We start from the raw sequence: 13,375 nt of genomic DNA, 5'->3' as shown, positions 1-13,375 counted from the left end.
AATTGAAGTCCCCTAAAAATGCTTTTTTATCCCTCTGATAAATCTATACATTAATAATTAAATAAACATTCAATCCAGTTATTGCTGATTTGTATCTCCTACTTATTAGTGACAAATTGTTCCTTTAAAAATTGACCTAAACAATTCATCTGATAATATGATGCTTCATTACATTTATGTTTTAAAAAGATATTAATAGAGATGCATTAATTTACTCCAGTACATAATATACTCGCTTTTAAGCATGGTGTTAATTAGGACCAGGACGAAGTCACTGATCGATGTTACACTCATCAGGGACATATCAAGAAAGAGCTTTAATTGTTGAAGGAGAAAATGACTGAGAGGGAGGGGCAAAAATCCAAATGCTTAACCTTAATATAAGTAACAAATTATTCAGGATCAGTAAGAATTATTTTCTTTTTTGTTTCTATCTTTCTTTCCAGCATTCATTGTCAGAAATCTAGTATAATGCTGGCTCTGAAATCCAAAAACAGAAACAATCAGCTTGTTTAGGCGATGGGTCACTAAGCACAACTGCTTCAACAACAATAGCATATCATTGGCGTAACAGTTTTATCAAGAGCCTCTTGGCAGAAACAGGACAAAAATTTCCTTCTGTTGAAAAAGCTGCCTCTGTCTCAGAGGCACTAGCCATGTACTGTGCCTTGGTGAAGCAGCCACCTTCCCTGTATTAGCTCGGAGAATACAACACATTTGAGCTAGTTCTCAAATCACAGTCAGGCTCAAAACTCACTTCACCTAAGTACAGTGGTCTAACGAAATGTTATGAAACATTCACTGAGTGACCTTTTCCTACCTTAACTAAAGTTTCAATCTGATAATGTTTATCATTTAAGAGTGCAGTGTAAGTACAATCATCTACTATTTCATCAGTGGAATTGGGAGGAATCTTTAATGATAATTTGTTTGTCAGTACATGAATAGTTTACTTCAAAAGCCAGTAGGTAAAGCCTGAGGGAGGCTGAATAACATTTGAACTTCAGCAGTATGAAGCCCAGTCAATTTTAGATTTGTGGATTCTTCTGCATTCTCCAGTTGTGCTTTAGGTCATTCTGGTTACTAATCAGTCTGTTCCTGGGGACTCTCATCTCTTTAAAGGAGGGAAACCTGTGTCCAAGAGCTGCCTGCTTCTTGGAGGACCATCAACCGTCATTGCCAGGGTGACTGATCATGCGATCCCTAATTAGGAGTCTTCCCCTCCCCCTCATACCAAGACTAGAGGGAGGTCTATGGATCATTAGGGAGTGGGGGGGGTGGTGTCACCTGACAGTTTCACCATGCAGCAAATGACCTGCAGATCTCTGATAAAATGTGATTTCCATAGACAAGGAAGCTGAGTCCCACACTCCCCATGCCCACTTCTCTTCATTGTACCCCCCACCCCCACCCCTCCCCCACCCCTCCCCCCACCAAGCTCCCAGCTTGAACAAGAAGCTGGTTAAAATCCAGCCACCCAAATTTTTTTCCAGCCGAAGTTTCCCAGACAGCAGCTGTCTGGCAAGCAGCAATACAAGGATCAGTCACCGGTACTCAGAGCTTTCCGAAGGAGCTTACAACAGGATCCCTCTGAACCCAGAAGAACATCATATCTTCCAACCGTGACTCTGTTTCTTGCTAGGTAGATTCTGTAGGAAATACACCAGCTTTCCCTGCCCAGTTAAATTGGCTGCCAATCTCTGTTCAGAATCTCCACATTGAAAGAATGAGCTGCTGGTGATCTAAAATGGGCATGTGCAGGATCAGGATGGGAAACTGGTTACTCAGGGATAATGGTAGTTTGCATCAATCCAACAGAGTTCAAGTCACTCCCTCTGTACTGATGTCCCTCCTACATTACCCTGCCAATCTGCCATTTAAGATTTAGAAATATTGTCTCTCCACTGAAGGTTGTTCGCATGTAAGGATCTAATTTCCTAGCTCCATTTTTTCTTACCTATTGATTTGATAATTATGTGTCCTCTGTATTAGTTATGATCTCTAAAACTAATATAAGCATTTTAATGTTGGAAAACTAGAAGCAGGTTGTCTTGACATGACAACTTCTTATTTGTTGGTAAAATCTGCCAAGCTCCTATACTTCTCATTAACCTTCCTCTCATCCTCTACATAGACAGCTGCAAACGCACTGGGTACAAGTGAATACTGACAAATAAACTTGCTTCTCAGACAGAATCCTTACAGCTTCTGGCACTATGCCTCCTGTCCTGAGTACTCAGTGTACCATTGGAAACTGCTGAGAAGAACGATTGGCTTCTCCTACTGCCTGCAAATTGCTACATACCGAAATCCACAAGCTTGATGCCTCCCTCTGTTGTTAATAGGATGTTGTTGCCCTTGATGTCCCGATGGATTGTCTTGTTGTTATGTAAATGTTTCAGACCCTAAGGAAAATTCAGTGGTGATGGTTATATTATTCCTGAACCAAAAAGAAAAGCCTAATGAACATTTAAAAAGTGAGCCATTTTTAATGCTAGCATGCCACCTGCATCTCACTGAAGTAGAATCATAGAGTCATAGAGATGTACAGCATGGAAACATACCCTTTGGCCCAACTCATCCATGCCGATGAGATATCCTAAATTAATCTCATTCCAATTGTGAGCGCACGGTGGCACAGTGGTTAGCACTGCTGCCTCACAGCGCCTGAGACCCGGGTTCAATTCCCAACTCAGGCGACTGACTGTGTGGAGTTTGCACGTTCTCCCCGTGTCTGTGTGGGTGTGCTCCGGTTTCCTCCCACTGTCCAAAGATGTGTGGGTCAGGTGAATTGGCCATGCTAAATCGCCCGTAGTGTTAGATAAGGGGTAAATGTAGGGGTATGGGTGGGTTGCGCTTCGGCGGGTGATGTGGACTTGTTGGGCCAAAGGGCCTGTTTCCACACTGTAAGTAATCTAATCTAATCACTTGGCCCATATCACTCCAAAACTTTTCTGTTCATATACCCAAACAGATACTTTTCAAATGTTGTAATTGTACCAGCCTCCATCACTTCCTATGGCAGCTCTTTCCATGCATGCACCACCCTCTGCATGAAAAAGTTGCCCCTTAGATCGCTTTTATATCTTTCTCCTCTCAAAGTTAAAGCTATGCCCTCTAGCTTTGGACTGTGACTGTCACATGTCACTGTAATTGGGGCTGAAACTCTGTGAAATGCTTTAGTTTGAACTGACAGACTGTAAATGCTAAAACTGAAATACAAATCTTACCATTAGGGCTTCATGCAGGATGTAGGCAATAATCAGTTCGCTCATTCTCTCACCTCGTTTTAACAGCCCTTTGGCAAGATCGGTCACAGAACCTCCATTGCACAACTGAAAGAACAAAAAAAAAATGATTGTTAATGACAATAATAACTTCAGCTTGCATTTCTATAGTGCCTTGAATAGGGATGGAAGCTTCCAAAGTCCTTCACATAGGGGTAAGAAATATGGAAGCTGAGCCAAAAAAAGTAATACTCAGAAAACTAAAGAAAGATGGTTATGAATGATGGCTTAAATTGATATAACGCTTTTAATGCAGTAAAACATTCCAAAGAGTTTCAAAAGCAAATAAAATTTAATACCCAGCTTCATAAGGAATTAGAGACTTGATTTAAGACAGTTGATGCCAAGTTCAGGCAATGAGGAAATATCTTATGGGGATGGAGAGTGTGTAAGATTTAGGGAGGGATTTCCAGATGATAGGGCACAGGAAGCTCAGGGTGCAATCACCAATGTTGCAGAGATAAAAGTCAGAGCCACCAATGTTGCGGACAAAGAAGTCAAAACATGTAAGAGAGGTGGAGGCTAGATATGTTGGATAGTTGTTGGGCTACAGCAGGTCATAGATATAGGGAGGACTGAAACCACAATATGATTTGAAAGCGAGGGGAGGATATCTATGAAGAAAAAGGAAGGAAAGGGGGTTTAGTTGGCTGAAGACACAGTTATCAATCAGGAGTGAAAAAGACAAAAATAAAATCAGATGTTTATATCACATTTACCATGACCACCATAAGTCCCAATGTGCTTTATAACTGATTAAATACTTTGGAAAATGCAGCCATTATGGTGATGTTGAAAATACAGCAAGTTGCACACAGTAAACCCACAGAAACAGAATGTGAAAATGAGTGGACAATGTGTCTTCGTAACGAAAACAGAAATTCCTGGAGAAACTCAGCAGATCTGGCAGCCACTGTGGAGAGAGAAAAACAGTGTTAGTGTTTGTTTCCAGTCCAAGAACATTCTTCAACTCTGGTTTTTGGTTCCTGATTTCTAGTATTCACAGGTCTTCGTTTCATTTTAGTCAGTTTTTGTGATTGTGATTAAGGGTGAAATATTCTCCATGATATCAGTTATAGAGTCATAGAGTCATAGAGGTGTACAGCATGGAAACAGACCTTTCGGTTTGCTGACCAGATATCCCAACCCAATCTAGTTCTACCTGCCAGCACCTGGTCCACATCCCTCCAAACGACCCTTCCTATTCATATACCCATCCAAATGCTTTTTAAATGTTGCGATTGAACCAGCCTCCACCAATTCCTCTGGCAGCTCATTTCATACATGTACCAACTTCTGTGTGAAAAAGTTGCCCCTTAGGTCTCTTTTATATCTTTCCCCTCTCACCCTAAACCTATGTCCTCGAGCTCTGGACTCCCCGACCCCAGGGAAAAGACTTTGTCTATTTATCCGATCCATGCCCCTCATAATTTTGTAAACCTCTATAAGGTCACCCCTCAGCCTCCGACAGCCCCAGCTGGTTCAGCCTCTCCCTGTAGCTCAAATCCTCTAACCCTGGCAACATACTTGTAAATCTTTCCTGAACCCTTTCAAGTTTTACAACAACTTTCTGATAGGAAGGAGACCAGAATTGCATGCAATATTCCAACAGTGGTCTAACCAATGTCCTGTACAGCCGCAACATGACCTCCCAACCACTGTTGCAGCACCTCACATTTATCTGAATTAAACTTCATCTGCCACTTCTCAGCCCATTGGCCCATCTGGTCACAATCCTATTATAATCTGAAGTATCCCTCTTCACTGTCTGCTACACCTCCAATTTTGGTGGCATTTGCAAACTTACTAACTGTACCTCTTATGCTCGCATCCAAATCATTAATGTAAATGACAAAAAGTAGAGGACCCAGCACTGATCCTTGTGGCACTCCACTGGTCACAGGTCTCCAGTCTGAAAAACAACCCTCCACCACCACCCTCTGTCTTCTATCTTTGAGCCAGTTTTATATCCAAATGGCTAGTTCTCCCTGTATTCTGTGAGACCCAGCCTTGTTAATCAGTTTCCCACGGGGAATCTTGTCGAACACTTTACTGAAGTCCATATAGATCACATCTACCACTCTGCCACATCAACCTCTTTGTTATTTCCTCAAAACACTCAATCAAGTTTGTGAGACATGATTTCCCATGCACAAAGCCATGTTGACTATCCCGAATCAGTCCTTGCCTTTCCAAATACATGTACATTCTGTCCCTCAGGATTCACTCCAACAATTTGCCCACCACTGAGGTCAGGCTCACTGGTCTATAGTTCCCTGGCTTTTCCTTACCAACCTTCTTAAACAGTGACACCACATTAACCAACCTCCAGTCTTCTGGCACCTCACCTGTGACTATCGATGATACAAATATCTCAGCAAAAGGTCCAGAAATCACATCGTTAGCTTCCCACAGAGTTCTAGGGTAAACCTGAACAGATCCTGGGGATTTATCCACATTTATGCATTTCAAGATATCCAGCACCTCCTCCATCTATTTCCCTACAATCTCTGTTTTCTATATCCTTTTCCACAGTAAATATTGATGCAAAATACTCGTTTAGTATGTTACCCATTTTCTGTGGCTCCACACAAAGGCCGCCTTGCTGATCTTTGAGGGGCCCTATTCTCTCTCTAGTTACCCTATTGTTCTTAATGTATTTGTAAAAACCCTTTGAATTCTCCTTAGTTCTATTGCCAAATCTATCTCATGTCCCCTTTTTGCCCTCCTGATTTCCCCCTTAAGTATACTCCTACTGCCTTTATATTCTTCTCAGGATTCATTCGATCTATCCTGCCTATACTTTACATATACTTCCTTCTTTTTCTTAACCAAACCCACAATTTCTTTAGTCATCTAGCATTCCCTATACCTACCAGCCTTTCCTTTCACCCTGGAGGAGAAAGTGAGGACTGCAGATGCTGGAGATCAGAGCTGAAAATGTGTTGCTGGAATAGCGCAGCAGGTCAGGCAGCATCCAAGGAGCAGGAGAATCAATGTTTCGGGCATAAGCCCTTCATCAGGAAGGCCTTTCACCCTGACAGGAATATACTTTCTCTGGATTCTTGTCATCTCATTCTGAAGGCTTCCCATTTCCCAGCCGTCCCTTTACCTGTGAACATCTGCACCCAATCAGCTTTTGAAAGTTCTTGTCTAATACCGTCAAAATTGGCCTTTCTCCAATTTAAAACTTCAACCTTTAGATCTGGTCTATCCTTTTCCATCACTATTTTAAAACAAATAGAACTATGGTCACTGGCCCCAAAGTGCTCCCCCACTGACATCTCAGTCTCCTGCCCTGCCTTATTTCCCAAGAGTAGGTAAGGTTTTGCACATTCTCTGGTAGGTACATCCACATACTGAATCAGAAAATTGTCTTGTACACACTTAAGAAATTTCTCTCCATCTAAACCTTTAACACTATGGCAGTCCCAGTCTATGTTTGGAAAGTTAAAATCCCCTACCATAACCACCCTATTATTCTTACAGATAGCTGAGATCTCCTGACAAGTTTGTTTCTCAATTTCCCTCTGACTATTAGAAGGTCTATAATACAATTCCAAAAAGGTTATCATCCCTTTCTTACTTCTCAGTTCCACCCAACTAACTTTCCTGGATGTATTTCCAGGAATATCCTCCCCGAGCACAGCTGTGATGCTATCCCTTATAAAAAAAACGCCACTTCTCCTCTTCTCTTGCCTCCCTTTCTCTCCTTTCTGTAGCATTTGTATCCTGGAACAATAAGCTGCCAATCCTGCCTATCCCTGAGCCATGTTTCCGTAATTGCTATGATAACTCAGTCCCATGTTCCTAACCATGCTCTGAGTTCATCTGCCTTCCCTGTTAGGCCCCTTGCATTGAAGTAAATGCAGTTTAATTTATTAGCCCTACCTTGTCCCTGCCTGCCCTGACTGTTTGACTCACTTCTGTTCTCAGCTGTACCCATCTCAGATCGATCTCTTTCCTCACTATCTCCCTGGGTCCCATCCCCACCCCCCCTCCCCACCCACCTTATTTGTTTAAGTCCTCCTGAGCAGCTCTAGCAAATCTCCCTCGCAGTATAATAGTCCCCTTCCAATTTAGGTGTAATCCATCCTTCTTGTACAGGTCACTTCTACACCAAAAGAGATTCCAATCATCAAAATGTGAATCCTTCTCCCATATACCAGCTCCTCAGCCATGCATTCATCTGATCTATCCTCCTATTCCTGCCCTCACTAGTTCATAACACCGGGAGTAATCCAGATATTACTACTCTCAAGGACCTCCTTTTAAAATTCCTGCCTAACTCTGTAATCTCTCTTCAGAATCTCCACCTTTTCCCTTCCTATGTTGTTGGTTCCAATGTGGACAATGACTTCTTGCTCGCCCCTCTCCCCCGTGAGAACATTCTGCACCCTCTCTGAGACATCCTTTATCCTGGCACCAGGGAAACAACACACTATTCTGCTTTTTCGCTGCTGGCCACAGAAACGTCTGTCTGTACCTCGGACTAGAGAATCCCCTAACACAATAGATCTCTTGGAACCTGATGAACCCCTCATTGCATTTGAGCCATTCTCAATGTCAGAAACGTGGCTGTTCATTCTACGCTCCCCTGAAAATCTATCACCCCCTACATTTTCCAAAACAGCATACTTGTTTGAAATGGGTATAGCCACAATAGACTCCTGCACTAGCTGCCTACCTCTCTTACCTTTCCTGGAGTTAACCCATCTATGTGACTGTATCTGAGACTTTCCCCCCTTCCTATAACTGCCATCCATCACATTATGTTGCTGTTGCAAATTCTTAATTGCTTCTAACTGTCTCTCCAATCGATCCATTTCATCTGATAAGATTCGCAACAAACAGCATTTATGGAAGATATAATCCGCAGTAATTCTTAAACTCTCTTTAAACCTCTACATTTGACATGAAGTACATATCACTCTACTAAAGGCCATTTTTGCTCCTTCACAATCTGCAGACCCAGAAAAGTCTTATTCCTCTACAAACGCTGCCCCAGGTTAAATTAATAGCTATGGCTTATATTTTAAGTTTAATCAAGAGACATATCTCCAAAAACATATTATCAAGAAAGAACCTACTCTACTCACTATTGCAGACTTTCTGTAGGCCACTTTAAAAAATTAACTTATCTGATTCTGTGCTGTGAACTTCATCTAACAGTTCCTCCAAGATTAGTTGTGAATTTCACTGTTTGTTAATTTTCCCAGACACACTCTGACACACGAATTCAAACAGCAAAGCCAGTACTGTGCAGATTCACTCTGGTCAGTTTCTTTCTCTCTCTCTCTCTTTCCTGTAATGACCTCATCATGCACTTCCTTTGTTTGTTCTTCTCTCTTTTAAAACTGCTGTTGTTTTGACTTTTTTTTTCCAAAGTTCCAAAACAATGCAACAGCATATAAAACAGTAATTGCTGCTCCTGGAATTAGAGGAAATCACCTCCAACACCTAAAATACCTCAAAAAAGGAGCAACTATTACAGCCAGAAGTCTTTTCCATCCTCCATTAGAATTACCCAGAATCCTCTTTTCCTACACATTGATGAGATGGTGCCACAGAATCTCTTACATCCAGGGGACATTCAATTCAGACGACAGTGCATCCTGTTGTCTAGAGCACCCTGATCACATCAGCTTGAATCTTAAGGCAGGGGGTGTGTGGAAATCATCAGAACAAAATGTTTGGGTGGCAGAATTGTGTTGTGTAGTGATACTGGGGAATGGAACAGGTCCTTGTGAGTTCTCTATCAAACTTGCCTCATTAATTAAGTACCCTGCCCCTGTGGCAAACCCCTTAGCTGATTCTCACCCTATTCAATCACTTATTATTGCTGGGATATCCTGGAATGGAGCACTGTCACAACAGCTTTAAAAGGCAGTCAGGGCAAACAAGGGTCAGGTGGGAAGCAGAGGCATGTATTCAGGTGGAGACAAGTTCAGTGCTATGGGGAAATGCATGGTGCAGGAAGCACATGTGGTACAGTGTTGTACAGCTTGACAGGCTTTGGGTGGATTATATGTGGTAACTACTACTATGGCCTGCACAGATGTAAGGTATAGTACCTGGGTGCAAATAACATCAAACAATCTCAGGTTTTAAGGGGCAAGGAGAAAAGTTGGAGGCAAATTTAAACAACACAATTCAACAAAACCTTTTCCATGGCAATTAAGATGATAAACAAATGGTAATTTAGTCAGTGATACCCACATCCCATTAATAAGCAATGAAACTGTTAGTTTCACTATGGTGATGGTAAGGATGGAAAACCACGGCTATGAGAAAAAAACTTGAGATCTTGAGACTTTCCAATAGAGTATTTTTAAAGAGGGGGTAATGAAGAATATTTCCTGTGGTTGTGTAGTTAATGATGAAGAGGCATTACAATCCGTTCTGCAATAATGCAATATCTCTGTTCTCATACAACACAATGTTATGAAAAAAAATCACATAATAACAGCACCATTTAAACTAATGAGGCCAAATCGCTTTATGACCTTAAAAGTTTGCACTTCAGAAACAGTGTCCCCAATTTGTCAATTATGTTATAAGGAATTTACATTAACAAAACAGGTGTTATAGTAGAACAACCTTTAATTGATAACAATCCTTGAAAATATGGGAAGAGAGTTTATTTCACAAAATGTGTTTTACGTGTATGAAATTCTTCAGCATATGAGAAGTTGCAGTAGGAACAATTGCAACTTTTAATGGAGTTAACAATTTCTCCCTTTTTAACATGGTTTTGTAGCAGAATGGTATTAAGGGGCTAAGACTAGGACAGGTTAATATGATTATATGGCTCATTAATTCGTGTCAGAGGTGATGGGATTAAATTTTAAAGTTACCTCATAATATGTGAGTATCTGGGATTCTATCCAGATGTGATGGAATTAACATAGCCAGTGGCCTAGTTGTGAAATGGGTAGGCTGGTCGTGGGAGCTGGTAAACCTAAATGGGATTGCAGCAGTTTTCTGTTGATCTTAGTTACTTTTAGATTTTCTCGGAGAAATTATTTTGGGGTCTCACACCAGCTCATGTCTAATGAATACCACCAACCACTACCCCTCCATCTCCATTAAACTCTCTGCACCTGCAAAAGTCCTAAAATAAAGTCAATCATCATGGAAATAATCTCCCCACATTTTACTCAGTCTGATACTTATGGGAGTTACCATTTAAATTCTATTCATGATTTTTATAATATATCATTTCAGCGAATGAATGTAGACAGTGCAGCAACAGTGTCTTTATGGAGCACTTGCAGCTCATAGGAATCTAATTAACTTTTGGTTTCTCCCAAGTTTGTCTGTTCCTGTTCTGAAACTGCAGATTCATGCTGTGATATGATCTATAGGGATCAGTGTACATTCAAGATCTGGACACACTAATACAAACCAGCCACCTCGTCCAGCTTATTGCTCATGTTTGTCAGACTCGAGACTAAAACTATTCAATCCACCAGGATCCTAATTGACACTCACAGATTTCTGCCATTTAAGGTAGCATTTATTGCCCATTTCTATTTGCCCAAAGGGCAGTTAAGATCCAGCCAGATTGCTGGGGGTCTGGTGTCACAAATGAATCAGATTAGGTAAGGATGGCAAATATCTTTCTAAAGGACATAGTGAACCAGATGGTTTTTACAATTATTGACAGTGGTTACATGATTGCCATTAAGCTAGCTTTTTTTTATTGAATTCAAATTTCACCAACAGAACACGAAACCCAATGTTTTGAATTAACAGTCCTGTGACATTACAACTAACAGCCAGTGAATTATTGTTAAAATGCAGCCACTGTAGAAATTCAGCGGTCAATATCTGCACAACCAAATCTCACAAATAGCACTGTGGACTAAAAACTCTCTGCCTGTGCTATTGATTGAAGGAAAAACATTGGCCAGGGCGCCAGACAGCTCTCTGCTCATTTCAAAATATTGCCATGGGAACTTTAACATGCAACTAAAAAGAACAAACAGAGCATAATTCTAATTTCTCATCTAAAAGACAGCACATCTGATCTGGCCTCAAAATACAAGGGTGCAGTCACTGAATTCATACCTAAAATTCCCAAATTAGCTGCGGAATTTCGATCATAGCGTCAGCCATAAGACCATAAGACATAGGAGTGGAAGTAAGGCCATTCAACCCATCAAGTCCACTCCGCCATTCAATCATGGTTGATGGGCATTTCAACTCCACTTACCAGCATTCTCACCGTAGCCCTTAATTCCTTGTGACATCAAGAATTTATCAATCTCTGCCTTGTAGACATTTAACGTCCCGGCCTCCACTGCACTCTGCGGCAATGAATTCCACAGGCCCACCACTCTCTGGCTGATGAAATGTCTCTGCATTTCTGTTCTGAATTGACCCCCTCTAATTCTAAGGCTGTGTCCACGGGTCCTAGTCTCCTCGCCTAATGGAAACAATTTCCGAGCGTCCACCCTTTCCAAGCCATGTATTATCTTGTAAGTTTCTATTAGATCTCCCCTTAATCTTCTAAACGTCAATGAATACAATCCTAGGATCCTCAGCTGTTCCTCATATGTTAGACCTACCATTCCAGGGATCATCTGTGTGAATCTCTGCTGGACACGTTCCAGTACCAGTATGTCCTTCCTGAGGTGTGGGGACCAAAACTGGACACAGCACTCCAAATGGGGCCTAACCAGAGCTTTATACAGTCTCAGTAGCACAACGGTGCTTTTATATTCCAACCCTCTTGAGATAAATGACAACATTGCATTCGCTTTCTTAATCACGGACTCAACCTGCATGTTTACCTTTAGAGAATCCTTAACTAGCACTCCCAGATCCCTTTGTACTTTGGCTTTACAAATTTTCTCACCGTTTAGAAAGTAGTCCATGCTCGTATTCTTTTTTCCAAAGTGCAAGACCTCACATTTGCTCACATTGAATTCCATCAGCCATTGCCTCGACCACTCTCCCAAACTGTCTAGATCCCTCTGCAGCCTCCCCACTTCCTCAGTACTACCTGCCTGTCCACCTAACTTCGTATCATCGACAAACTTCGCTAGAATGACCCCAGTCCCTTCATCCAAATCATTAATATATAATGTGAACAGCTGCGGCCCCAACCCTGAACCCTGCGGGACACCGCTTGTCACCGGCTGCTATTCCGAAAAAGAACCTTTTATCCAAACTCTCTGCCTTCTGTCAGACAGCCAATCCTCAATCCATACCAGTAGCTTACCTCGAACATCATGGGCCCTCACCTTGCTCAGCAGCCTCCCATGTGGTACTTTATCAAAAGCCTTTTGGAAGTCTAGATAGACCACATCCACTGGGTTTCCCTGGTCTAACCTACTTGTCACCTCTTCAAAGAATTCCAACAGGTTTGTCAGGCACGACCTCCCCTTACTAAATCCATGTTGACTTGTTCTAATCCGACTCTGCTCTTCCAAGAATTAAGAAACCTCATCCTTAATGGTGGATTCTAGAATTTTAACAACAAGCGAGGTTAGGCTAATTGGCCTATAATTTTCCATCTTTTGTCTAGATCCTTTCTTGAACAAGCGGGTTACAATAGCGATCTTCCAATCATCCGGGACTTTCCCTGACTCCAGTGAGTTTTGAAAGATCTCAACCAATGCCTCCGCTATTTCCTCAGCCACCTCCCTCAGAACTCTAGGATGGAGCCCGTCGGGGCCAGGAGATTTATCAATTTTAAGACCTTTCAGCTTTTCTAGCACTTTCTCTTCTGTAATGGCAACCATACTCAACTCAGCCCCCTGACTCCCTTTAATTGTTGGGTTAATTCAAGGAAAGTCACCTCTGTAAGTAGAGTGAACAGAATTAGAGAGGAACTGCTTCATACTTTGCCCCATTAATTCAACCAATGTCCCTTTCAAGTTTGATACAATCCTCTTCATAGTTTACAAATGGAACAAGATCTGCCTGTAAAAGAGATTTGTTCTGTCCTGTTTCTCGGGAAGCAGGGTGTTGTAATTCTGGTGCCAAGGTGTCTGCTCCATGGAAAGCAGAGTAAATAGGTTTGATCTTTTTCTCGACAAAAGAAGCATGAGTGGTTGGAGTCAGGCTCAGGCAGACTC

General features: G+C 41.7%; 1 protein-coding gene across 1 annotated transcript in view; it reads right to left on the bottom strand.

The window, feature by feature from the left end:
• The window catches only part of LOC132816124 (myosin-IIIa-like), a 161,429-nt gene that overhangs the window by 49,755 nt on the left and 98,299 nt on the right, over positions 1–13,375 (bottom strand). Inside the window, exons 3-4 of the mRNA XM_060825584.1 lie at positions 3,231–3,335; positions 2,306–2,405 (exon numbers count right to left, since the gene is read on the bottom strand). Coding sequence (XP_060681567.1) covers positions 2,306–2,405; positions 3,231–3,335 — 205 coding nt within the window. The remainder of the gene's footprint in view (positions 1–2,305; positions 2,406–3,230; positions 3,336–13,375) is intronic.

This window comes from Hemiscyllium ocellatum, chromosome 5, assembly GCF_020745735.1.
Source record: "Hemiscyllium ocellatum isolate sHemOce1 chromosome 5, sHemOce1.pat.X.cur, whole genome shotgun sequence".
Lineage (NCBI taxonomy): Eukaryota > Metazoa > Chordata > Chondrichthyes > Orectolobiformes > Hemiscylliidae > Hemiscyllium > Hemiscyllium ocellatum.
The sequence above is the reverse complement of the archived record's forward strand: the minus strand, read 5'-3'. Positions and strand labels throughout refer to the sequence as shown.